We start from the raw sequence: 27,411 nt of genomic DNA on the forward strand, positions 1-27,411 counted from the left end.
AATTAAAATTCTATTCTGTGGACAGTGAGCAATATTAAGCATTACAACCCATTATTTACAAACTTCTGCCATACCATGGATACATAAATTCTGCTGAAAAAAAAAAATCATGGGACCATTCATTTCTTGTGTATTTATAGAAGAGCTGTAGGTACCAGGTGATGATTTCATTACCATTATGCAGAGAGAGTTTATTTTAAAAACACCCTCTGCAGGTACAGTGAAGGGAGGGAGTTTTAACATACGGTGGCAGAGGTGGACCTACACAGACAATAGGAAAAAAAACGTGGTGGGGAACATGCTTCAGCCCATGGTCAAGTCACTCCAACAATGAAACACCTCATGCATTTTGTACGCTTCCCTGCCAATGAGGACTCTTGCCTCTGTTTTGCCTAGAGATATATGGAGCTGTAACAGAGTTCACAAAGCCCCTGACAGCTGTGTGCTGCCATTCAGACCTGAAAGATTCCATGTTATGATAAAAATTAATGTGCTCTGACATCCTCCGGGACTCCCTGGGCTCTGGGAATAGCTAATGAAGAAATACAACCTTGCCGGAGAACAGCATGCAGCTCTGGAGTGGAGGATTAATTCAGACATGGGAGCGGCGTGGTCCCCTCTGTCATCGGCTGTAAAGCACATGGACCCCAGGGCTGAAGGGAACCGGCACTGATTGGCCAGAATTATTTCTGGGGGCGGGAGAGGTCAAATCAACAAAAAGCTTTACAGAATACTCGAGCCCAAGTTAGATTCATACTGTCACTTTGTGCTAATGCTCTCAAACCAAACAAGGATCATCCTGAGCCTCTGGCTGGCTATGAGAGTGGACCTGAAAGCTTCACCCCAGGAGACACGCTTCCTTAGTGATTACAAGGCCACTGGGCACGTCCCAACGGACACTCGCTCAAGAGGGGCTCAGAAAGGGTCTTGATGTTGACCTTGGGAGGAATGCTGATTCCCAAAGAGATGTTTCACTGTCCCTACCAGCCTACCTTCCAACACCTTTAGCCTCCAGGTATCATGATGTCTTCCTAGAAGGCAGAACAGTGAGAATAATGTTTATAGCAGTATTATTTCTAGTAGCCAAAAAGTGGAAATAACCCAAATATCCATTAACTGATGAATGGATAAAGAAAATGTGATCTATCTGCATAATGGAATATTACTATTCAGACTTAAAAAGCAATGTAGCACCGATCATGCTACAACGTAGATGAACCTTAAACACATTACACTCAGTGAAAGAAGCCAGTCACAGAAGACACCGTAGCATGTGATTCCATTCATATGAAACATCCAGAATAGACAAACTGGTAGAGACAGAAAGATGGGTGGCTGCCTAGGGCTGGAGGGGTGTGGGATGGGGAATGACCACTGATGGGTACAGGTACAGGGTTTCTTTGGGAGTGATGAAAATGTTCCAGAATCGGACAATGGTAATGGCTGTGTTACAACCCCGCAAACATACTAAAAACCATCCGACTGTATACTTCAAACTAGTGAAATTACAGTATGTAAATGAAATCTCAATTTAAAGAAAGAACTCCCTGGGCTCTGAGAGGCCTACCCTACACTTTAAGAATGGGTTAAGTGGTCTCAGGTCCCCACTCACCAGGACGGCTGAGGCTCACAGCTCCCCAACCCGGCCCACCTTGTCCCCACACCTCCGCTGTGAATGGAAACTGGTACTCAAGCAAGACAGAGTCAGTTCAGAGGCAGTAAGGTTGCTTTTTTTGTGGGGGAGGGTGGTGGGGAATTGATAGGTTACACAAAGATACCTGGTTTTAGTCTGTGACATCAATTTCAGACTATTATTAGCATTTCATTGTGTCAAGTTGAATTTATTTCTCAGCATTCGAATTTTAGCCATTGTTTAAAAGATTAGATTGAAATGTTTAAAAATCTGTCTTTCCTGGACTTACTATTCACTATAATTTCTACAATCTTACGGTATTCTTTTGCTAATTTCCTATCTCCACTAAATGATTATGGAAAACCCTGGGGAAATGTATGAAAATTTTTTTTCAAAAGTATTTGAAATATATACTTACACACATACATATTTAATGTCTTTCCTATAGAATGCCTATCATTCCATAGAAAGTAAAAAACCAGAAGGTAATATTCTGAATTATGAACAGTGGTGGTAAGAGAAAGGTAGTCAGAGTGCACTCACGGGTGGGTATTCATGGTATCTTAGATACACCATAAAATCAGCCAGCAAGAAAGGGCCTACGGACTGAACAAAACTGACACTACACGGATAATTTACAAAAGCTGGGCAAAAGGTATGGGGAAGGACCAATATACTTCTCTTCTTTGTTGCGTGTATTTGAAAATCGCCCCAGTAAAAACTTTCAAGAGATAAAGACAAATTAACAGAAATTTGGGCCAGGAAAAAGGTTAATTTTCATTTCCCCATTTATGCTTTTCCATGTTTTTTCACATGTCCTACAATGGGCACGTGCCATTTCTGTGGTCACAGGACTTGTGCAAGATAACTTTTACATGTAGCACCAAAATAAATGCCAAAATAATACCAAGGTAAATAGGTTTAACATCTGCCAGAAAAATCTTAAAGGCAGTTAAGCCTTTTAAAACAAAAGAGAACTAAGGCCATTGTGATTACATCAAAAACTACCCTGAGAAGACACACTCGCTGTGGAAGGCAGGGTGGGAAGCCACAACCTGGCCCAGAGGGTAATGAACAGCAAACCCACCCTTCCGACAGTGCAGGAGAGGAGGAGCAGCAAATAAAACAGAGGTGGACCTGATGCAAAACTCCACAATCTTGGAAAACCCTCCCATAGGATGAGAAAGAAGGAAGAAAGACAGTCCAAGACATCGGAGGGTCAAACAGGGCTGAGGAGCCTGGGACTGAAATCTGTTCTGGTGTCCGGGTCTTTAAAGGTCATAGCGAGCTCTTGTCTGAGATCCATTTGAAGCCCTCCCTCTAATGGGGGGCAAGTCCTGCTTTAGGTGTCAGAGCAGAGCTGAGTCAGAGGACATCCCTCAAAAATGAGCAGAGTCCCCTGCTGGAGCTGTGCTTCTGCAACTGCAAAGACCCACAGAGGAGCCTAGGGCACCACCATGCAAGACAAAGAATGACCCAGGAGACAACGGTGACTGACTGATGGAGCTGAATGACAGCTGGCCCTCCCTGACTCCCAGTCCAGTGTCCCGCCCCCCTTATTCAATACTACTCAGCTCCACTGAGCCCCCTCATGCTTCCTTACCAATGAAGAAAACCTAAAGTTTCTCTTCTGCCCCCACTAGGAAGCGGTGTCTCCTCTCCGGGCCTGCAATGGCCTCAGATGACATGAAAAAGCCACTGCGAAAAGAACTTCAATAACTAATACAAAGAAACCTGGTATTTTGTAATAAACATGCCAATGTAATTAAATCAATGCAAGTTTTTACAAAGAGTTCAGATCTTCACAGCATTGCCTAGTGTTTGAGGAAGAGCTGAGAATGACACATAACTTCTCTGGAGGGTTTCTCTGGTTTCGGAGAGCAGTAGCATTAAAAGATACTCATATGCTTGGACCCAGAAACTGCTCTTCTAAGAACTGATCCTAAGAGAAAGAAAGAGATCCAAAAAGAGGTATGTGCAGACCATTTTCACAGTGCTTATAACAGCAACGGTAAAATTAGAAGCAACCTGTTATTGAAGAATCCAAGACTGGCTAAACGCTTTTACCTATGTGCAATGTACTGGATTCCAGCTGATTCCACACACAGCCAAGTTGGGAACCACTATGACAGTCTCCTGGGAATTTGGAGATCTGCTGTCCTTCAAATAAGAGACATTCTCCAAGATCCATTCCCCCCTAAACCTGTACCATTTGTTGACTTACCCGTTACTTGTACTTCTAAGACTACCAGAAACCTTCTTCTTTGTTCTGCTTTTGGTTATCAGCTCTCGCCTACTGTCAGCTCAAAAACCCGTCTGATGATGAGTTGGTGACTGAGCTGTGACAGCATTTGAAGCTCAGAAGGCAAGCTGAAGAGCTCTGCCATTAATTGAAAGGACCCATTTATATTCTTCTGGATGACAAGATGTGAGTATTCTCTTACAAAAATGAAGAAAAGGAAAGACTCACAGTATTAAATACACAGTGCGGTGACAAGTAGTTCAACTAAAAATATAATCTTCCTTAGGGATTTGCAGCAGGCTGCCACAGTGGAGCACTGTTGATTTATTTCAAATGTATATTCAAGTGTTTAGGCTGACAAGAATTAGCTTCTCAACAATTTACTGGGTCGGGGGGAGGAAAGACGGGTCCCATGTTATTAAAATGTGATTTCAGTGTGGTTTAAGCACAACTTTCCAACATGTCAATTATGTAAGAGTAGAATTCCGAAGCGACAATGGGGCTGGTTAGACGGGACAGGGAGAAAAACGAAGTTGGAGACATGGGCCAAGCTGGGAAGTAGAATTCTGAACCACAGACGGCGAAATGCTTCTTCCCAAGTCTTACATAACCCAGGGGTTCTCTGAGAGTCACCACATGTTAACCCTGACTTCGCAGGTTTGCTGTGTCCATGGCTGTGGAGGGCAAAGAACACACCTGGCAGAATCAGGGCTCAGAGATGTCATGTCCACGCCAAGCGATGCCAGGCCAGCCTGGTCACACAGCCCACACCCAGACCAGGGAAGGCCTGGCTCCTAACAGATAAATGTTAGGAGGGAAGTTGTGTGTGATCTGCCTGAAAGAACTATTATATATGACTGCTTTAAAATTTGTTTCCCAAGATTTACAAACATGTAACTCCCATGTCACCCACGGAGGTACCAATTCAAGAACTCTGAATGGCTGAGAATTGGTACCTTAAAAGCAATGTTCATGTCACCAAACGGAACTACGTGTTTCCATTTTTTCCTTCCTTCCTTTCTTCCTCCTTCCCTCCCTCTCTTCCCTCTGTCCTTCCTTCTCTGTTCCTACCCGTCCATCCATCCATCCACCCAGCCCCTTCTTTGAGCTCCCTATGTGGCAGTAAATGTAACAACTGCAAAGGATGATGATGATGACAACACAAATGATGATACAACCTGAAATGTATTGTTTATTAAGTATCAGGTACTATGTTCTGTAAACATTATGTTATTTAATCCTTTCAACCATCCTGCAATGGTACTACCATCATCTCCCACTTTTACTGATGAAGAAACTGAGAATCAGAGAGATTAGGGAATTTGCCAAGGTCACCACTTTACTAAGGTGTGGAACACAGATTCAGAGCTAAGAACAAGGTGAATGAGCCAAGGTTTCTGCTTATCTGGGGCTCAGTCTAACAAAGAAAAATCAATATAGAAAAAAGCATCCCCAAAGTATTCCAAGCGTGATGACTGGGTGTGTGGTCGATGCTCCAAGAAGTGACCTGTCATTTCAGCCATGGTGTGGCAGTAAGAGGAGGGGACAAGGGAGGCTCCGGAGAGGATGCTACAAAGTCATCCAGGGAACAGGTGATGGGTAGGCAGGAGGGCAGTGGCCCAAGTCAGACGCATGGGTCCAGAGTCAGGAGGCAGAACCTGCAGGCATCTCGGTAAGCAGAGTACAGAGGCATGGGATGGGGAGGGCACGGCCATACATGAAGGCAGAGGAGGGACCAGGGGCCTTAGTGGGCCACACCAGGAAGTGCAGCTCAGGTGGAAAGATATCACCAGAGGGTTTCTCCTGCAGGAAAGTATCAGACCTGGGTTTGCATTTGGGAGTGGTCACTCTGGCAATTCAGATGTGTGAAGAACAAAAATGCCCCTTCGGCCCGCTTCTGTCTACAGGATCAGCTTCACTACGAGCGCAAGTAGGAAGTAAGGGGAAACGAACACTGACACTTGGAGTAAAAATATAAAGATGACTGCAAACCAGAGCAAACAGCTACTGTTTCCGTTTACACTGACTCCATGGAGAGACACCTTCTGGATGCTCGGTACAAAGCAGCCCAAGCACCTTAACTGCGAGGATGAACTTCTCTTCTGTTGGGTTTGTTTAACCTCTTTTACCCATATTTCAACAAAACAACTTCCTCCTGGTGAAAGAAACCTGGCTGGAAGAAGCATCCCCTTCAACCTTGAAGTGACCTTAGCAATTGAAGGAGCAGCGGTGGAGCATCCAATCTATTCATGGGACAAATCTCCTCTAGAGGCAGTGTGTCCTATATGGTGCATTTCTCAAATGAGACAGATCTTTCTGATTTTCCAAACTACTATCTAAGCTGAGCTCAGTGCAGAGCAGATTTTGGACTAAGTTCTAGCCTTACCACCTACTACCTAGCATGACCTTGGTCAACACCCTTCTTCTCTTTAAGCCTTGATTTCTTGATCTATGAAACATGGTTGATCATTGTATTAGGTTGAACCATAAAGACATTGCCTTTCTCCTACAATTTTTGACCTATCCTATGAAGTCCTTGTGAGGATAAAACGGATGGTAGATGAGTGCTTAGCTGTACATGATGAATAAACAGGTGATAAATATTAGCAATTACTATCATCACCATCATTTTATGGTTCCAAGTCCCAAGCAGGGCTTCAGTGTCTTCATTACTTACACAATTCATGGTTATGTTTGTTGGCCTGCTTTCCCATATGGTTGTATTTCCACAACTCAGCACAGCACACTGCTCTATTCAAACTCTTATCTCTTCTCTCAGCCTCTAAGTAACACAGAGTACTTTCTGCAGAGAACTGAAATTAACCACGCACACAAACATTGGTTATATATACTTATTTGTCTGGTCCAAACCTAACATAATCCAAAATGGAATGCATTTCTCATAGTGAGACAAGATGCTTTTCAAATGGGTTACATTTCAAGGGACAATGGGTTCTAGTCCAAGGGTTAGCAAATCACAACCCCCAGACCAAATCCCCAATCCAATTTACTTTCTGTCTTTGTAAATAAAGTTTTATTGGAACACAGCCTTGCCCAGTCATTCACAAGTTATCAGAGGCTACGTTTGCATTACAATGGTCTCATTCAACACTGGCTGAATGGTTGCCACAGAGACCATCTGGCTCCTAAAGGCAAAAATATTTATAGATATTTATATAAATATTTATGAATCTAATCTTTTAATACAAAAACTTTGCCAACTCATGCTACAGTCCACTGCTTTAAGTGATCAGTGTTAAATACCAGCAACAAAGTTCATGTTATTTGCTAGAGCTAAAGACAGAACATTGGCTTACGTACGCACTAGTGGGCTGGTGAGTGTGGGAGGGGGCAACCACAGAGCAACTGTATCTACTCTCCGAAGCTGGGTTTTTATTCTTCCTGGAAGGGAAGATTTTCTGTGTGTCTTCAATTAGCATACATCACTTTGATTTCAGGAAACATGATAGTGATGGCTGAACCTAGAATTCTGTTGGGAAATCTAAACTGTTTATTTTGCAAACATCGTTGTGGTTCATTCAAACACATTTTCATGTATTCCTTGGGAGTGATGACTTTTAATGATTGCCAAAAGGCTTGCCGAAGTTTTTTTTCCCTAACAAATGTAATTGCAAAGTGCCCCTTAATTAATTTCACAATTATTCTTCTCCACTAAGGATATGTTTTTGAAGACTGACATCAAGTAAAGTTATCAAAAATCCTTAAGCTTCACAACTATTGTGAGAGAAAGACAAGGAAGGGGAGAAGATGGCCAATGGTTCAACTCCAGTGTCAAGCCCAGTTCCTGGCACTGTTGTAAACAATGAATAAATAATGAGATGAAGGGGGGAAATTTTTTTAAATAAACCAGAAGAAAAGGAGGAGAGAAGAGATATGCAGTGCTTTGGCATCCCAGGATCCAGAGGTCAACAGTTTAGACTCTGCCCCACTGTATCTCAGTTATTCAATGCAGGTTGGTCTTCAGGCCACTCTAATCATCTGGAAAGCTGCCTAAAACCAAGGGAAACAATAGCAGGAATGGCCAAGGAAAGAGAGTCTAGCCACTTGCCCTGAAGGAGAACTGTGATGTGTCCCTCAAATCCATAGCTTTGTAAAGGAAAGCAAAGAGCCAGGAAAAAACCTACTCAGCAGAGCGCTAAGACCCTGTGATCCTCAGTGGACATCACGACAGGAACAGTATCTCTGCTTGGTTCTTGCCCTGCTGATGGCTGGTGGGCAACGTGAAGTTCACATCCACTCTGCTCTTGGTTGCCAGGAATCTCAAAGCTCACTCCTCGGCCCAATTTTCTAATGATTGTAAAGACTTCATGAGATCCACACTTCCTCTAGAATCACATCTCACCAAGTCCACTTCTATCTCCTTTCCTGTCTAGGTAGATCTTTTATTTCTGTTGTATCATACTGTAGGTATTCTTAAAAACCTCTCAAATCATTTTAGGATCAAGACAAGAACACATACATATAATTAACAATCAGAGATGCGTTGCACTGAGACGTGTCTGGTTACCCCACGCATCATGGCTGTGCTCCTCAACAACCCTGAGACGTGTATGTGAGAATCTACTTTACACAGATCTGCCGAGTGAGGGCCCAGAAATGCTGAGTGCCCAAGGCAAAATAGCTGGTAAGTAGCAGAGCTTGGATTTATATCTAAATTCAAGTGATCCCCCAAAACTATATCCTCCCTGCCACACCAGGGGCTGGCATACTATGGCCCTTGGACAAATCCAGCCCATGACCTTTTTTGTAAATAAAGTTTTGTTGGAACACAGCCACGGTCATTCATTTAAATACTGTCCCTGGCTGCTTTTACGTTACAAAGACAGAACCAGATAGTTGCAACAGAGATCTTATGCCCTGGAAAGTCTAAAATATTTACTCTCCGGGCCTTTGCAAAAAAAGTTTGCTGACCCCTGCACTATACTCTGTGAGTCAGTATGTTTGTTTAATAAGGAATAACAGTACATAATCTATTTTAGAAATATTTTTTAAAGAATCACATGAAAACATTTGATGCCTCAAGAGTGACATTTCAGAAGGCAAAAAAAATTTACTTCAGATGGAAGCATTCCTTCCTGATGTTTCTAGATACATTAAATGTTTCACAATATGATTTTTCAATATCTTAAGATGGAAAACGTATGGGAGGGGAGAAACTTACTTGGAGACTTTTTAAAATTTTTTTCTTAAAAAGTCTTAAGTAAGATCTTGATTTAGAGAGAGTTCATTACAGCTAAAATCTGCCTCTTTGCTTTTTAAAAGTCTTTATACTGCATAGAAAAGAAAAGTAATGTGATTCCCCGTTAGGCAAACCAGAGATGGATTTCTCATGTTGAGCAAAGAGTACTGCAGATATGATGGCGAAAACATTATTCTTAAAACTGAGCTGAGGAGAAAAATAAAGATTAAGCTGTAATTTACACATCGGTCAGGAGGGTAATTTATCCCTCAAAATTTGGAATTTATTTATAATCTATAGCCCACCCACTTCCATAGAAGGACTGGAGACAGCAAAATTTGGAATAAGAACCCAAGAATATTATATCTGGGATTAGAAGATTTTGAGAGTCCTGAAAGTTCAAGTTCTGAAAGTGATTTAGTAAAAAGTGAAAATAAATAACTTCGTTAAAGATTTCCCCCTCAAATGTTTAAACAGAAAAGAGGGAATAGAAAACCGTTCTTTTAATTTTTTAAAATATCACTATTCTATAGTGTTTTTTAAGTGAAATAAAGCCTAACTTCTTTAAATTATGCTGGAGACAGAGAGTTGAGAAGAGAAAGTAGAAATCCATGACCAAAAACGAAATTCTAGAAATCTTAAGAATTGCATATATTATCTTAATATGAACTTACTATCATTTTCATGAATTTCCATGATGAATCAAAGCTCTTGGTCAACGTTATAAGAGCTGACTAGTTAGCTGGGATCCAAGCAATACATTTCCTATATTATGTGCCATCACCAACTTTTAAAATTCCAGGACTGGAATACAGGTGTTTATTTTTTCAAGGATAAAGAACTCAAATTATAAAACAGTATCTGAAAAAGAGAAAAAAAACTACAGAGCTCCCAGTCCTAGAAGCTCTTGAATTCCTGCTCCAGGCCCGGTTAAAATGAGTGCTTTTCAGTAAACTAAGCAGCTAGAACTAGAGATAAAAGTGTGCCCAAGTATCCCAAACAACGCGCTATTGTTGTAGAGCTCATTGCAGAAAATCTCAATACTTTGTCTGAGTGCTTAGTAAAGGCCCCAGCTCTTCACACTCGGACGGGTGCCCCTGCCTGCCCCCCCGGGTTGCAATTGCAACAAAAATATCCTTCAGGACTCACTTTGGTGGGGACTTACCACAGGCTTTGGTTTGGAACTTTCCAGTAATGCCCAAAATAATTCGATACTGAGACACACTGGCCGACCATCACCACCACTAACTCTGGGGAGAACTGTCTGGAAGCAGTCTGAGGCTTCGTGGGCTGACCACCCAGAAGAGGGAGTGGAGCAGAAAAGAATGAGCAAATGAACGTGAGGCTGGGCAGACAGAGAGTGGGCACAGGAACGGGTTGGTCAGGGCGTGCGGAGCCTTAAGAAAACTGGCTTCAGCAACCAGGCCTCTTGACGGAAGACCACACCACCACCTACCAAGGATTCCTGCCAAAAAATTACACAGGAATTTGACCAAGCCTCTAGAGGTAGCTACCATTTCACAGGAAAATTAGAAGACAAAAGAACACATTAAATGACACCACGGGGATGTAGCCACTGAAGTACAGACCACAGAGAACTCTAGAGGACATACGTCCCTTTAAACAAACACAGTGCATCAAAAAAAATTTTTTAAGAAATTTTAAAATTTAGGGAAAACTTGTAGGTTAATAAAATGCATAGACCTTATTTGACTCCTGATTTCAACAAACTGAAAGAGAGAGAGAGAATAGAAATACTTATTGTCTTAACTGGTTTTATGCCACTAAATTCCTGAGCAACTGGCTACTCAGCAACACACACCAATCCTGAAATCCACACTGAAGGACATGCCTGAAGGGGAGGTGTAACAAAAAGAGCGATCCAATTTGGATTCGGACAGAACTGGGTTCGGATTGCTAAAGTTGGGAAAATGAGTTAGCCTCGCTATGAAAAGCCAGAGCCTTTAGATTTGTCCCAGAGATACAGGTGACTAATGCCTGAGGTCATTGTAAGAAATTAAAGGGAGAAGACATCAGTGAGTGCTGAGGGTGTTGCCCTGCACAGAATAAACAAGCTGATAAGTAGATATTATGTGTATGATCATTGTTAGCAGTGCTCACTCTAAAATGGCTCATTCCGTTCCTCGCTACCCACCCCCCGAGAAAAAAAAGGAGGAAGAAGAAGAAATCTCAGTAGAGGTCCAATCCATATCCCTTCCTGGGAGAAGGTACAAGGAGCTGCATCCTCCGCCAGGGTCTGCATTTACATCAATCTCTACCATTTCTGGTCCCGGGCTGCCATGCGGCTGTCCACCCTACCCCAGTGTGGGGAGACACGCTTGAGCAGGGGCAGGAACTGAGGGAATACACACAGGAAAGGGGAGCCCGAACACACTTCTGACGTGCTCAGAGGCAGGCTTCGGAGCGGAATATTACACAGGGGCATCCACGTGGAATTTACATCGAAGGGATTTTTTCCCTTCCTCAGGCCAACAGCACAGAAAGGGACAGGTTTGGAACTGGCAGCCTTCCTCTCGTTTGTCATTGTGTTTCACACACTAGGAAATTTTAATGTCGAGAGATGGGAGGTGATGAGAAGACGAGGGTGACACGTGTTTTTCTGGCAGCCCAGTTGCCGGCACTTAAATTCTCTTCTGACAGTTCTCAGAACTTAAAGATCTGTAAGTACTGAACTGTCATCTGCCTCTCCAGGAGAGATTTCACTTTGGCAGGATTTCAAAAGCAAAATCGCTCGCTTTTTTTTAATACATATTTTCACCACCACAATACTCCTCTAAGCCATGTAAAATGCTGTGCTCTCGAGAGATGCGTAAAAGGAGGTTTGTGTGGTACAGGGTTTGCTAAAAGGAAAACTGCCTTTGTCTCTGGACCCAGAAGTACAAAAATTCAAAGTCGTTTGCTGAGATCTAGGATTAGGGCAGAATGGGTGATAGTTTTTCTCCAAGAGCTTGGGCTTGGTGATTACAAAAGGCAGCTCAATTTGATGATTTCTGAACTACTTAATGGTTAAAAACTAATGGTCCTGTTAAGACTTGGAAGACAGTCCTATTATGTAACAGTTGGCTCTCTTCAGCTCAGCGGCTCCCTTCAATGTGGTCTGACACTAGAACTGGAGGAAGTCTGAACGGGCTGCACATCGAAGCTCCCACTCGAGCCGTGTGGAGTCGGAGAGAAAGCAAAACATCAGGATGGATGGAAATCCTACGACTGCCACCGACCTGCCACATGACCCTGTGAAAGGCACACACTTCCGCTGCTCTCAGTTTCCAGCACATTTAAAATGAAAGGCTGTGCAGCATCCTGGTTAAGTGGGGGCTCAGGAGTGCCCGGCCACACAGGACCTCAGCCCCTCTGCTTCCCGGCCACGTGCCTCTGATAACTCACCCTCTCTGGTCTCATTTTCCTCATCTGCTTGATAGACACAGTTATAGCACTGACCGCAAGGGCTGCTTTGAGAATTAAATCAGAGGAAGCATGCAAACGGTTCTTGGTGTGGGGCTTGTAATAAGCACTCGATAAATGAACTGCTACTGTTGCTACTGCTGCTGCTATTATTATTCTCTCCCAAACAACCACAAAAATACTGGGTTGAGGAGTCAGTCGCTAGCTATAAAACACTGACTGCTTGCTGACCGCTGAGATGAAGGCTTGTGTGAGGTTAACTGGGCTCCCACTGGCCACCAGTCTCTTCCAGAGCTGAGAAAAAGCCTGGGGCTTTGGAGGCACACATTAAATGTGTGTTAAGTGAATGAACAAGCGGATAAATGATAATGAAGGGATGAAAGAGCAAACCTCTCCAAGCTACTGCTCCATCCTGACTCAAGGCTCTCTCAGAGCTCTGGCAAGGGCCCGATACTGCAAAGAGCGCACGCAGTAGGGCTTGCCTAGGTCTGCTGGCTGGCTGGGGACAGTACCCAACCGCTCCCAGGAGCACGGGGCCTGCACTTAAGGGGATGGTGCAGCTCCCACTAAAGACTGTGACTCAGTCTTTCAACCTCAAGGACTCAGGCCACATACTTGCTCCAGAAAGGGCTTCAGAGAGCAGATTTCTCAACATTCTCAAGGAACAGAGTGAGAAACTAAGGGAGACAGGAAAAGAACTGAATAATGGGCAGCCAGTGAGATGTCCAGTCTACCTAGTACCATCTGAACATGTGGCTTAAGATACCCTCCCCCCTTACATGTACCATTCGCTTGGAGAACTGTGAAACCAACGATTCCGACAGGGGCGAACCCCAAGACAGCTTGTCATTTATCAGCCTTCCTAAATTCAGTCATTCTGGTGCCATTTTGGGAACTATTTTATCCTTGGCACCACCTGTCCTATTATTAATTTAATCCTTGTGTTTAAATCAACTCACTGAAAAAAATTAAATCAAGTTATTTGTTAAAGAAACCTAAACCACTACATTAAACAAGAAACCAGGATTGCTTGCCCTAAAAAATATGAGGGAGCTGTAAAAATAAACACTTGGAGACAAAATAATATAATGAAAATGAAACTAACAACCACTGCTTTTCTCGGCTTTGGGTTTGAGGGCTGCTCTCTTGTCTGTGTCAGAAAGGGAGGCTGACATTATGATGGCATAAAAATCTACCAGCCCCAAGCAAAGACTTCCTCCTTCAGGCATTTTCAAATTCTGAGAAAGAATGGAAAAAAGAGGAGGAAGTTTCTCACGATGTGAGACCGCACTTCTGGAGTCACGTTCATGCACCAAATAAGATCATCGCAGTTTTGCAAAAGAGTGGAACCTTCTCGTGCTCTGATTTTTGGCGCCCTGGCAGGACCGGGGAGCTGATGTTACTTATTCCTGAATACAATTAAAGTAGACTTTTCCTCGATTCTGAGAGGCGCTGCAAAAATGTCTGTACTCAGGATCTAGCTTACAATCGGCTGATTTTTATGAGCCACTCTTACTAGTGCTTAATAGTGTCTTCTTTTTATCTGGGAAGCTGTTACGAAATTGATGACACATCTCATAATGAGGGTGACTCAGAGTCAAGAAAATACGGTATACCTTAACGGGGCCAATATAAATGAGCCTCCTGTTTGGACGCCAAGACAACACAATAGCCTTCCGTCCTCCCAGTTGTGTTCATCTGATAAAGACATTACAACAGCAAGATATTATGATCTATAACCCTCCGCTGAAACACTCACACATTCTTGGCCTTGAATGCTTGAGCAAAATGCTGCACACTACGGAGCACAGCGAGGTCCAGGGTCATTGCTTCTACCTTGGCTTTATGCTGGAATGAGAGAAAATAAAAAGAAATGATAAATAACAGCAAGTTTAGTTCATGGTATCAAGTTACAGCAAATGTGTTATGGAACATGTCGGAATTCCCCTGTTTAATATTAGACGCCCAGAGAGAATATAAATCACTGGAATGAATGGAAGAACAGGGCTTTTTACTGCCAAGTTGAGGGAGGATGTGAGCCTGGGACTGGGGGTTGTGCAGTTGGACTCGGCGCACGGAACAGGCTCCAAAGGGTCTTTGGGCTCACGTATCTCTTCTCGATCTGCATCTGAAAAAAACTGTAATGATAGGGGAACACCAGGACGAGGCCTGGCTCCTGCGAGAACTCAGGAGACCACAGTTTAATCTCAAAAGCTGCCATTTGGGCTCTGAAATGATTCCACCAAGCCTGCATCAAAAATGAAAGGCAATTTGTTTATAGAAAGTACAAAAGCAGGCAAAACTCATTTATAGCAATGGAGTCTGAGTGATCTACATCCCCCGGGTTTAGAACCCAGAAAACTGTGTGTTTAGAGACCTCTGGGGTTTAGTAATTGTGTGAACTCTACAGACGGGTGGGGTACACATGGATAGCCAATAATGATACTAATAATGACCACGGTGTATTCTGAGAAGAATAGTGGGTGGGCACTTAAGGCAACATCTCATTTCATCTTCAGGACACCTGAAGGATGGGTGTATTTTTCGTATTTTACAACGAGGCATCTTACAAGAGATCGCAGAGCTAAGAAGTGGGGGCAGGGAGACCTCAAGTCAATCTGACATCGAAACTCAAGCTCCCTCCTGGAGAGACACCAGAAGGACCGGGGTGGTCAGGATCTGAAGCAGCCCTGTTCCACTGCTCAGCCTCCTCACACAATTCTGGAGAGAGCAGGGTTGCCTTTCAGACATGCCCTGTGTTGAGAGGGACCTCCCAATTTTTAAGTCTGGCTGGACTATGGGATGTGACTTGAAATACTATTTCCTCTTAAACCTCTCTCCTCCAAAGGACACACAGCCCAGAATGACAGGCCACCTGCCTGTACAGGTAAGCAGAGTCCCATAAAATAGATGGTTAACTTGGGAATTCTTGTCTAGACTGTGATGTTCAAGTAAGCCTATGGAGAATAATATGATACTCTACTGCTGGGAAGGGGGGTGCAAACGGCACTGCTGAGAACATCCTCCACCAGAGCTGTCTGATTCAGGGATGGACGCAAACTGTGCTGAGGGGCTTAGTGTGTCTGCGGCAGTTTTCGTGGGCTCTAACCCGAGTCCCAGGCCTTGAACAATCAACACCAGGCCAAGGCAGCCAGAAAGCACACTGACTTTGGGCCCTTTAATATTTCTAAGCCTCAGTTTCCTCATTTGCAAAAGGTGAATATTAATTACCGACTCACAGAGTTGTGAGGTTAAATGTAAAGCACTTGCCATCCTGCCTGGAAGAGTAAAGCTATTTCACCAAGTTAACAGAAGGAGGTGAGAAGCCCCTTGTGACAAATTCTTTCTCTGAGGCCACTCTGCAAAAAACGGTGGTTGGGGTGGGCTACAGTGCAGCCTGGTAGATGAAGTAACGTTCATGACAAGTAAGGGTCCTCCCTGAAGACCACGCTGAACCAGATCGCGGCGGGTCCTGGAGCATGCAGCTCCTGTCTGCTAACAGAGCCCAGTTTTAGGGAGAGGGTGGAAAATGATTAAATGATCTCCCGAGACCCCAACAGCCTATCAGTGGCAAAGGCAAGTTTGCCAGAGTAGATTTAAATTCATCAGGTAACAGTCAGGTGCACCAACCTGCAGATTTTGGAAGGAGGAGGAGATGCGTTGAACCTGATCCGGGAAAGTGGGAAAGTGCCAACATACGAGCGTCATTAGCACTTCCTAAGATCAGGGAGTACCAGAGCTGGAGGGTCCGCAGTAAGGGAAGGCCATGCCCCTCATCCTATAGAGATGGAAACTGTCACCAGGAAGAAGTGGGTGCACTTGAGTGATGCTGTACCCTGTGTAGAGAGCTTGGGCCTCCAACGAGGAGCAAAACTCCACTTGCATTCCCTCTGAGTGACCGATATATATATGCAGGTAAAAAATCTCTTTGGAGCAGGATGCCTGTCAATGGCTAACTTTTACTCCCCATAGATTCTTATGCCTCATAAATGCTCAACTACCTGATCTGATGTTCACAATTAGCAAATATAGGGGCCTTTCACCCTCTACCAGCTCCTCTGGCCCCAGCCTCACTTCGCTCAGAGCAAGACACTCACTGCCAACACAGAATTGTACAGAACTCTGAATATAACCAAAAGGGATGTCAGACACTCATTCTGTTAAGGAAGGGGTAGTAAAGACATTGCTGCTCTCAGTCAAGCCCCCGATGAAAACCCCAAGGGATACGCAGCATATACATGACAAAAATGCGTGTACACACTCCCCCACAAGACAGGGAGAACATTCCCAGATGCTGACCCCACAGTAGTAATTCCAGTGAGATCGATGGCACGGCCAAGTGGGCCGGCCCATTCTTCCACATGTACAGTTTACACTTGGTAAGCTGCCTTTTGGTCCTCCCCCTTCACCTGAAGATAAAGCACAGAGCTGCCACCACCAATAAGAACAAAACCAGAACATACACATCCAGGGGGAACGAGGGGTCACAAGCCATCAAGTAGTTCAACAGACTAATCCACAGGCTGTGGGTTACTGGGCTCCTGGGGACAGTGATTCAAGTCCACACACAATTACTCAGGTAATTCTCCTGCCCTCGGTATCAGGTTTCCTGTTTCTGCTGCTGGCCCTGAGAAATGTGTGCACTGTGTGCAACACGGTTCAGACCAGCGAAAGAAAAGCCCCGCTTTCAGAATGAGAATGCGCGTATGTGTGCGTGTGTGTGTGTTGAGGGGTTTGCTCGTCTGACTGTCTTAACAGACTCAGCACCGTTACAGGAATGTTAATCATGGGACACGTTCCGCACAAGAAGGCCGTGGCTGACGGACTACAAACAGAAAACATTTTTGAGGGATAAACCACTGATTGCTAAGTGAAGGCAACAGGCCCCTTCTGCCAGTGTGAGCTTCCCCGCCGAGTCTGAGTGTGAACCTGGGACTGACCACAATTGACTTTTTTGTTTGAACTCGTGAACCTTCCCTTCTTGTTAACTTTCATTTGAAACTAGTTACAGATTCATAAGAAGTGACAAAAACAGTACTGAGAGTGCCCCATGCCCATCTCCCAGCATCCTCGGATGGTGACAGCTCATCCCAGGACAGAATATTATCAAGCCAGAAAACCGACGTTGTCACCATACAGTTTATTAGACCACAGACATTACTCGGATTTCGCCACTTTCAGGGTGCCCTCAGTTTCTTGTATTTGGGATATCTGTGTGTACAGTTCCATGTCATTTTATCACATGAAAAGAATTCATGTAACTGCCACCACATTCAAGATACAAGATTCCATCACCACTAAAGAACCACTGAGCTTTTGACTAAAAATAGACTTGCAATATGATCCAGCAATCCCACTCCTGAGCATATATCAAGAGGGAACCTTAACTCAAAAAGACACCTGTATCCCAATGTTCACAGCACCACTATTTACAATAGCCAAGGCATGGAAACAACCTGAATGTCCATCGAGAGATGACTGGATAAAGAAGTTGTGGTGTATATATACAATGGAATACTACTCAGCCATAAAAAATAATAAAATAATGCCATATGCAGTAACATGGATGGCCCTGGAGAATGTCACTCTAAGTGAAGCCAGAAAGAGAAAGAAAAATACCATATGATATCACTCATATGTGGAATCTTAAAAAAAAAAAAAAAAAAGCCAAATGAACTTATTTATAAAACAGAAACAGACTCACAAACATAGAAAACAAACTTATGGTTACTGGGGGGGAGGGGGTGGGAAGGGATAAATTGGGAGTTTGAGATTTGCAGATACTGACTGGTATACATAAAACAGATAAACAAGTTTATGCTTATAGTACAGGGAACTATATTCAATATCTTGTAGTAGCTTATGGTGACAAAGAATGTGAAAACAAATACATGTGTGTTCAAGTATGACTGAAGCATTGTGCTGTACATCAGAAATGGACACAACATTATAAACTGACTATACTTTAAAAAAAAAAGAACCATTGAGTTTTTTATCAAGGAGATAAATTAGCATATGCCGTCCAGAACATGAGGTCAGGCCTTGTTTGGCCCAAGTATGCTCTCTGGATTGGCAAAACAAACACACATACAAAGTCTTGGCTTGAAATGCTTTTGTAGCTTGGAATGGCCAAGCTACAAGTGCCTCTGTATCAACCAAGATGAGCTTCAGCAAGGAACAGCCCCCAAACCTCAATGTCTTTAAACAACCAAGGATGATTACTGGCTCACACCTCATGCCCACTCCAGGTCAGTGCGGCAGGTTCATCGTGATGAGCCAGAGGCCCAGGCAGACAGAGGAGCCACCTTCTGTTACATCACCAGCCTCTACAGACTGGGGAAGAGAATGTGGCAAATGGCGCACGAGACCTCACAGGCTTCCGCTCAGCGGTGACAGATGTTTCACACTGTGCTGTCAGGGAAAGAGCAAGTCTTGTGGCTGTGCTGAGCATCATGAAGATATAAACTTCCATATGCCAAGAAAGAAGAGAAATGCAAGTATATACACAATGAAGAACAGTAACAGCTAACACACAGTCCGTGATTTTGCCCTGTCTACCTCTCCAGGCTTATTTCAGGCCACTTCTTGCTTCACACTTTCAATAATTACAGAAAAATTTAGAAAAGACAGATGAATGTGGACCAAAAAAGCATCTACAATCCCACCACCCCAAAATTAACTGTTAGCTTTCCATATGTACCTCCCTTCTTCCTTTCCTCTCTATCCATTTGTCCATCTATCCGTCCAACCATCCACCCATCCAGCTTTATTTAACAGAAAGAACTTCTTACTAGGACTCTGAATCTCAAAATGCTATAAAATGCCTCTCTCACACTCTTCCCCAAATCTACACTCTTTTCTTTAATCACATCACTACACAAATTTATCATCTCAGGCAAATTTTTAAATTATGTACACTGATGCTGGTACCCATCATTTTAAAACAATACTGCACAGATGGCATCCCCCACATGAAGCATCAGGAAACTTCTAAGTAGCTAAAAAAGCCCACCTGCTCCCAACACTCAGGCTGAGCCAGAAAGACCCAGTAACGGAGCAACCCACATACTCTTCTCCATATCCCGGCAAGTCAGGGGCACTCGGTGGGGGCTGGTTCACTGACACTCTTGACAGACGAAGTCTTCTTGGTCTAGTCTTTATTAAGTTCCAAACACATGTCTCAGTGATTCAGGAGACTGCAAATGCAGCATCAAAGGATTCCTTGCTGTTGTTATGCGAGAGTGATCTCTCATACCATTTTATGACTATAAATTACTAAGCCTGAAACTCAAGGAACCATATGGGGATGGTGTGGTACTTAACGTAGAAGTGGGAAGATGCTGTCATCCACAGGATACCAGAGCCACAGCCCAGCATGACCACAGGGCTGGCAGTGTGACTTCAGGGAAGCCATGTGAGTGCTCTGGTGTCAGCATTCATATTGAAATGGGCATTTGCCTTGCATGGTTAGACCAAAGATTGGATATGATATATAAAGGCCCAGGGCACGTAAATAGTAACTATTATTCTTACTATTCATAAGGCCACTGCTAAAAAGTGATGACCGTTGTTTGTTTTTCAATAATAAAGCATATTTGTAATGCAGTCTCCTGTCTTTATTTCACAAAACTAACAAGCAGCTCAAAGTATGAACAGCAACTTTGTGATGGAGAATGACACGTGACCCCAGGACAGGCAGAGGGAAGTCCACTGAATTCCTCTGAGGCCATGGTACCCCAGTTTCCAAACTCTGTAAGTGTTCTGAACCTGAAATGTGTTAAGGCTAGGGTCAAGGCCAGGGACTCAAGTTAGACTGCCTGCATCTGAACTCCACTTTTGGGACCTGCCTATTAAGCAAGTTACTTCTTCCTGTGCATTCAGTTTTCTCTTTTGTAAAAATGGAAATAATAATAGTGCCTGCCTTACCAGGAAATGAGGTAATATAAGTAAAATCCTTGGAATGGTGCCTGACACTGGACAAGTGTTCTATAATTGTTACCAACAAACATTATTATTGTGACTGCTTTTGGTTGTTGTCATTACCATTGTCCAGGACATCATTACATCATCATCACCGTCATCATCTGTACTGAACTGCTTCACGCTTCACTCTTCACTAAGACAGGTGAAAGGGGCATAACTGGCCAACAGGAGCAATCCCAGAACTCTGGTCATGTGAGCCACAGCGCCCCACATCCCTGCAGCAACCCTCTGGGGCCGTTATTAACATCCATCCGTTTCACAGATGGAAAAAATGCAGTTCAGAAAGCTACTGCACAACTTCACCCAGAGAATAACTGGCCGAGCCACGACTCATACTGAGCTAGGGTTTTAATCACGATTGTGTACCCCACAACACCTACACAGCCCACTTGTCCTCTTGCCCATCAATCCTTCTCACCCCTTGGAGGCCCTCGCAGCAAGGCCCATCCCAGGGAAAACCACCGATCTGCCATTGCCTCATACAGAGGCAGCATGCTGTCCTGCTCATAGTCAACAATAGGAGAGAGACCATTTACAAGCGCGAATTCATTCACTTACTCACTCCTAACTGCCCCTAAGGGTCAGTGAAAGCTGCAGAGGTTCCATCTCCTGTACTTCTTTTCCTTTATCCCCCATCACTGCAACACGCAACAGGAAACATCTCACACCCATGATCGGCTTACCATCAATGAAAAAACAAAAAAGGTTAACATCTCATTGTAACAGGCCTTGGGAAAACTGTATATAAATAATTCAAGTGACCAAGAATACTTAAAAAAACAAATTATCACTTAAAAATGATTATTAACTGTTAACTGCCTGTGAGGTAGCTGAGAGTACATCATTGAGTTTTTCCCACTATCCGATTTCTCCCCGCCATGAACCCAAAGTAGCTGGTCTGGGAACCTAGCAGTTGTATGCTATGGGTCTTGGTCAGTGAACTCAAGGGGATGCACTTGCTAAGACTCACATCGGGTGCCTGAGCCTGCTTCCTCCACTCAGCCCAACCAAAGCCTCCCACTGCAGACTTTCCACAGAATCCTAGTTCAGCAGCAGGTGACAGCAGCTCTTCCATACATTGTGCTGCAAGGGCCACCTCTGAGTTGGTCAAAAAGAGGAGAGCGTGGCACGGATGCTGGAGATGGAAGGATGGAGAGAGCCAGCTGAATAAGTGGGAGCAGGGAGCCGGGCCTCCAACAGGCCCAGAGGAAATTCTCCTCGATGGAGTGGGTGTAGCCTATGGAAATGCAGGACTGAGGCTCAGGATTTTCGGGCAGTCCTGGGTTGTGTATTCTCACTGGAAGGTGCCAATCCATGTGGATTTGATGTGTGCCTACCCTCCTGTCCTCTCTTACACTTACAGAAGACTTTCTTTCAGGGTTTCCCTGGAAAAAAGGTCTCACTTACATATGTTTATTGACAACAAAAGCTGAAAAATTAATGAGCACCTAGATGTGCTTGGCATTTACTTTTCACTTAAGAGTAATTTAAAAATCTTTTGACACACATATTGTTTCTCCCATTTCACAGACTACAAAACAGAGGCTGATACAGTTTAAAGCAGCACAGCTGAGTAAGACACGGATCCGGGTTTCCACCTGAGATGTGGCTCGTTCAAGCACTCGTGTCTTCCCTGGAATATCCCTGTCATCATGGTCTTCAACATGTAACACCAAGAAGCTATCAAGAAATTAACATCCTCTATCCATTCTGGTTTGTGTCTATTTCACGTCATATTTATTTTATGCATTTAGAATTTACAAGAGAAGCCGACTGCTGAAAGAGAAAATGTAACCCAGGCAATAATCTACATTCAGAGCTTATTGCTAATGGCACCCTGCAAATTCTAATCCAATGGGCCTTAATTGCGTTATGCTGATGCCTCTCACCCTTCCACTTTACAGACGCTCGGTCCTGATTTTGTGTTCTGAAACCTTAAATAGGAGTTGTCACATTTACAACAGCAAGAGACACTGGCGCGGAGCATATGATGTGACATTATTCACTGAACTACAATACCGACCTAAGTAAACTGGTTTAATAATTTCATCAATATCCTATGTGGGGCTTCACAACGCTAATTTCTCCAGTATTATTTAAGTGATGTTAGTGGTGGCCACGGGGGCAGCATCTTCGCTGGGAAACGCGGGAGTAAACGGATACTTGCATCTACTTTTGGGTCTTATACCTCTCAGTGGAACAACCCAAACCAGCATGGTGAGCAAGTCTGGTGGGGAGTTTGCCCCATCTTTGACAAGCCTAAAGATTTAAAAGATGCACTGATAAATGCTCTTTCTGATAGGGTACCCAAGGAGAAAGCAGAGTTTAAGAGTCTTTTCTATGGCTCTACGCATCGGTACCAGTCTGTCTACCACTGTGCATTTAACAAGAGAAATGCTCTTAGAGAGAGTCCACACTTCGAAATGCAGAACCAAACCAAAAATGATCTCTAACAAAGCCCTGGACTTTTCGTAGAGCCTTGAAGGATGGGACTAATTTTTCTCATTTCTGACCTTCAGATCAATCATCAAGCATCAGTCTTGAGACTCCTGATCCCCTACAAGTGCCCCCCAGCTCTGTTCTCCCCCCACCAAAAAAATACACAAACATCACTAACAAGAAAATCGTGACAACTTTTTCTTCATTATATACAGGTCAAAATGTTTGCCTTGTGTTGCTGGAACTCAGTTTATAAAATAACTGTATTGATATCTACAGGTAATTGTGAGGCTGATTCAAGGAGAAATTGCACCAGGTAACAGCTTATTTAATTTGGTGTATGATTTACATGCCATGTAAAAGCAAAACTATTAAAAATGCTTAGACAGTAATTGGCAATACTTTGCACTCTGGATTAAAAAATGCTTATCTTGCCGGAAACTAACAAGAGAGTGAAAATATTCGAAAACCTTCCAATTTCTCTGTGCAGTGCATTCACTTTGCAGCTTAAACACAGTTTAAGGAAGGACAGCAAATGGCACGGGAGCTTGGCAGTCAACATGATTGTGCATTTATGCCTGGCTATTGAAGAAAGAGCCTTTTTTTTTTCCATAGTGAATTTTTCATTCTAATGTAAGTGATGATTTATGTTAACTATAGGTAAAGCATGGTTACATTTTCCTGAAGGATTGCAGGCAAGTAAAGAGTAGTACAATAAGTTGAAGCGTAAAAGCTTTCTCTGTCATAATATTTATTATAATGGCATATAAAATAGCTGAAATAAATAATAGATGACTAAAGGTAAATTCCTATGATAAAGAATCCTTCAGCAGACACCATTACTTTTGACTGTTCCAGTTTTATACACAGTTGAAGACTCTTAATAAACAGGCCCTCTATCTTATGTAAGTACTGGGAACATCAAGCGATGTGCTTGTAAGGCAACGGACTGGACATCAGCTAATTTATTGTATAATTATACCCTCAACAGGAACGGTCTACGTATTGTGAATCTCTAATAGCCGGGTTCTTAATGGGACACTTGTTAAGCACTGGAACCCCCTACTTTGGGGAAGTTGTTGGTAAAAGAATAGTCAGTGCCCCCCTCCAAGATTCAGAAAGAGGTGCACAGTTTAAAACCCAGAGATGTGGGGCCTGTTACCTGAGGACAGGTCAATGGTGGTTAGTTAAATGGAACAGAGAGAAAAACAAGATCCGCCTGGTCTGGGTGAAAGGGCTCTGAATTCTACAGGAAAGACCCGTGAGATTTGAAAGAGCCTCAGAGAAACACACAACGACAGGGCAGCGTCTGTCTGAGGGGCTCTCAACCCGAGCCACTCTATCCCCAGGGGATACCCGGCAAGATGTGGAGACATTTCTTGTGGCCACAGCTTACTGGACGGGTGTACAGGTATTTACGGGGTAGAGCAGAGGCCAGGAATGCTGCCAGACATCCTGCAGCTGGCCCCTAAAGGCAAGAGTGCTAAAGCTGCATGTGTTAGTTTGGCAAAAGGAACTGTGATTCACCCTAAGTGGGCTTCAGCTTTTTAAACAGATCCTTATTTATAAAAATAAAACTGGCCTGCTGACGAAAGGACAAACAATACAAAAGTGGATAATGTATAAAGTGAAAATAGTCTCCTGAACCCACTGCCCCAGCATAAACAGAGTGACAGTCTGATGCAAATCTTTCCAGAGTACATTTTCTAAACACGCAAAAACACTGTGCTTGCCCCGGCATTGAGGCATCAAGATGAACCGTGGACAAGTAATAGTCTGCTGCCACAAAGACTGTAAAGTGCTTCATTTCAACAGTGAGGCAAGCCAAGTGATCATTAGTAAAGCTTTTCTTGGTTCCTTCAGTGGTGTTGCTAGTAAAATGGGACGGGTCTTGCTTGCAGGTAACTAATGAAGAGGTGGTCAACCACAGAGACTTCAAGAAATAAGAAATTCTGTACCATCTGAAAGTAGCTCTTGTTGGGTGCCTTCATTTAAAAAAGTACTCTTTAAGATTAAAGGGAAATGTCTTCTGATAAAATAAACTGACTTCATTGAGAGTAGGTTCTCCATACAAAACAATTAGAAATTGAGCATTGTGTGTAAAAGAGTAACATCAAATCTGCTAGAGAGATAAATGTATCATGTTTTAAATGCTGTTTTGTGAGAAGAGAGATTAAAATTCTATTTTAAATATAAATTTTATAAGATAGTTTATTTTAAAAAAAACATTGTGCAACAATGTAGTTCTACAACCATGGTATCATACTTCATGTGTTATTTTATAATCTGTTTTTCCCAATTAGCACACAGTTGAATACATCTAAACAGAACTCTATCCAAGTTCTTTCCAACTAGGACGTTTAGCCCATTGGAGGGCAATCATTTATTAAAACTGATGCCCTCAGCCCTCCCCATGCTGCACTAGCTACGTGAACTTTTTACTTAAATTCCTGATGCCTGACTTTCCTTATCTGTAAAAACAGAAATAACAGAAGAATCCTCTCCTTGGGATTACTGTGAGAATTGAATGAGAGAATTCGTGAGAAGCACCTCAGACAGATATGTTGTTTGTGTGAGCTGTTGATGCTGCTATAATTAACATTATTTTATGTAGTTTCCAGGTTCTTGATGCTAAAAGCAATGCTGCAATACTTATGTTTTGCAGTAGAAGATTTTTTTTCTATAGGATAAGTTTCTGGAAGCAGAGCTGCTGGGTCAAGAGATACCCACACTTTAAATTTTGATAGATCTGTGCTGGGCATCCTCCAAAAAGGGTACAGCAATTTCCATTCCCAAGAACACTGCAGGAGACTATGCAAGAAAACCCAAAACAACCAATAATTCACATTGACATTTATAGTAAATTAAAATGGGCAGTTTTATAACTCCATCTTTGATGCCTGGTGCACAGTGAGCACCACAGAGTAGGTTTTCAAGGCAGACTTTAATTTAGAAAATGAATGAATGAATATACAACACGCCACCAAACTGGGGACAGATTTGTCAGCAGAAGTCAAAGTCGGCTAGTGATGTTGGCAACGATGATTTCCCATAAGCCATTTGGAAAGCCAGGCATCTGTCCCAGTGCCTCAGACTGGCTGGGTGAGGGCCTGCCCCACAGAGGTTGGCCACACTGCGTGATGACGGATGTGAGCTTGGTGTGCAGAGCACACAGTAAGCATGTAACAGTACCATCACACCTGAGGAGTGACCACAACAATTATTTTTAATTTATGGATGAATCCAAAGAGAGAAATCTTCCAGAGGTTCTGCAGACGCAAAGCAGGATATTCAACAGATGAACCAGAAAAGATATTTTAAAATATGCTTCAGGGAAAAATGAGATTTCCTACTTCAAGTGACATCTGCCCAAGCAGCCTCTAACAGGTTCCAAACAAAACACCCAGAAAGGCAGAAAAGCTGAGAACTCAATACAGTTACACAGACAGAAAACGGCACAGGCACGCTATCCCCAAATAGTGCGCAACTTCTGTATTAGCTACAGGACCACATGAATCACTCTTGAAAAGAAACCGGAGGAGGAACTGAAACAACAGTAACGGAATTTGGCTTGTTTTGTTTTGTTTTTTTTGGGAGGGGGTTTCACTAAGCCTTTAATTCATGTATCACCTGGTTTTGTTGGTTTAAATGATAGAAACACTAAATAGCATTATACTTTGTAGTAGAAAATTTATATGTGTATGTGAGCATTTCAAGAAGAAAGAAAACTGTCAAAAGGCAGGAAGGAAGGATGGATGGAAAGAAGGAAAGAAGCGAGGGAGAGAGGAAAAGAGAGACGGAGGGAGGAGGAGGGAGAGGAGGAGAAAGGAAGTTAGTTAGTTAGTTAGTTAGTTAGTTAGTTAGTTAGTTAGTTAAGCTTCCAAAGCAGCACCAGCAGGGAAGGAAAAAAAATGATGCGTGGGATGCACTGGATCAATCTAAAAAAAGAATTAAAATTAGAAAGGAAGGAAAACACTTGGTAGAGAGGAAACACAAGATAAAATTCAGAAGTTAGTACAAATACATCCATAATCACAAGAAATATAAGTAGACTTAAAGTCACACATAAGCGGCAGAAACCAACAGACTAGAATTTAAAATTACCTCTATGTTGTGTAACACAGATAGTGCAGACAGAAAGAACGAGCATCTCCCCAACCAGCCCTGCGGGTTCCACAGTTTGGGATTGTGCTGAGCAGAGACTGACCAGCTGGGGACTACAATTCCCAGCCTGCACTGTGGGGCACAGGGCCTCTGTGTCTCCACCAATGGCCTGCGAGTGGAAGAGTGTGTCACCCCTGGGCTACTTGTCATGGGATCTGGGGTCCCCATATTCCTTCTCCCTCCACATGACGAATGCACATTACAATGATTTCTTAGGGGATAGTGAGGCCAGGAGGTGAAAGGTGCCTGGATAGTTTATTCACTAAGTGGGCTTGAGTCACCAGTCAACTGGGGCACCCAATGTGGACCTGTAATCTGTGTCATCTA

At 43.3% G+C, this 27,411-nt stretch overlaps 1 protein-coding gene across 6 annotated transcripts in view; it reads right to left on the reverse strand.

Annotated features, from left to right (window-relative positions):
* WWOX (WW domain containing oxidoreductase) overlaps positions 1-27,411 on the reverse strand; it is a 902,472-nt gene that overhangs the window by 657,311 nt on the left and 217,750 nt on the right. For all 6 annotated transcript variants that reach the window (XM_074370373.1, XM_045505235.2, XM_010967466.3 and 3 more), the window contains exon 6: positions 14,258-14,346. In XM_074370373.1, coding sequence (XP_074226474.1) covers positions 14,258-14,346 — 89 coding nt within the window. The remainder of the gene's footprint in view (positions 1-14,257; positions 14,347-27,411) is intronic.

The sequence above is a fragment of the Camelus bactrianus genome, chromosome 9, assembly GCF_048773025.1.
Source record: "Camelus bactrianus isolate YW-2024 breed Bactrian camel chromosome 9, ASM4877302v1, whole genome shotgun sequence".
Taxonomy (NCBI): domain Eukaryota; kingdom Metazoa; phylum Chordata; class Mammalia; order Artiodactyla; family Camelidae; genus Camelus; species Camelus bactrianus.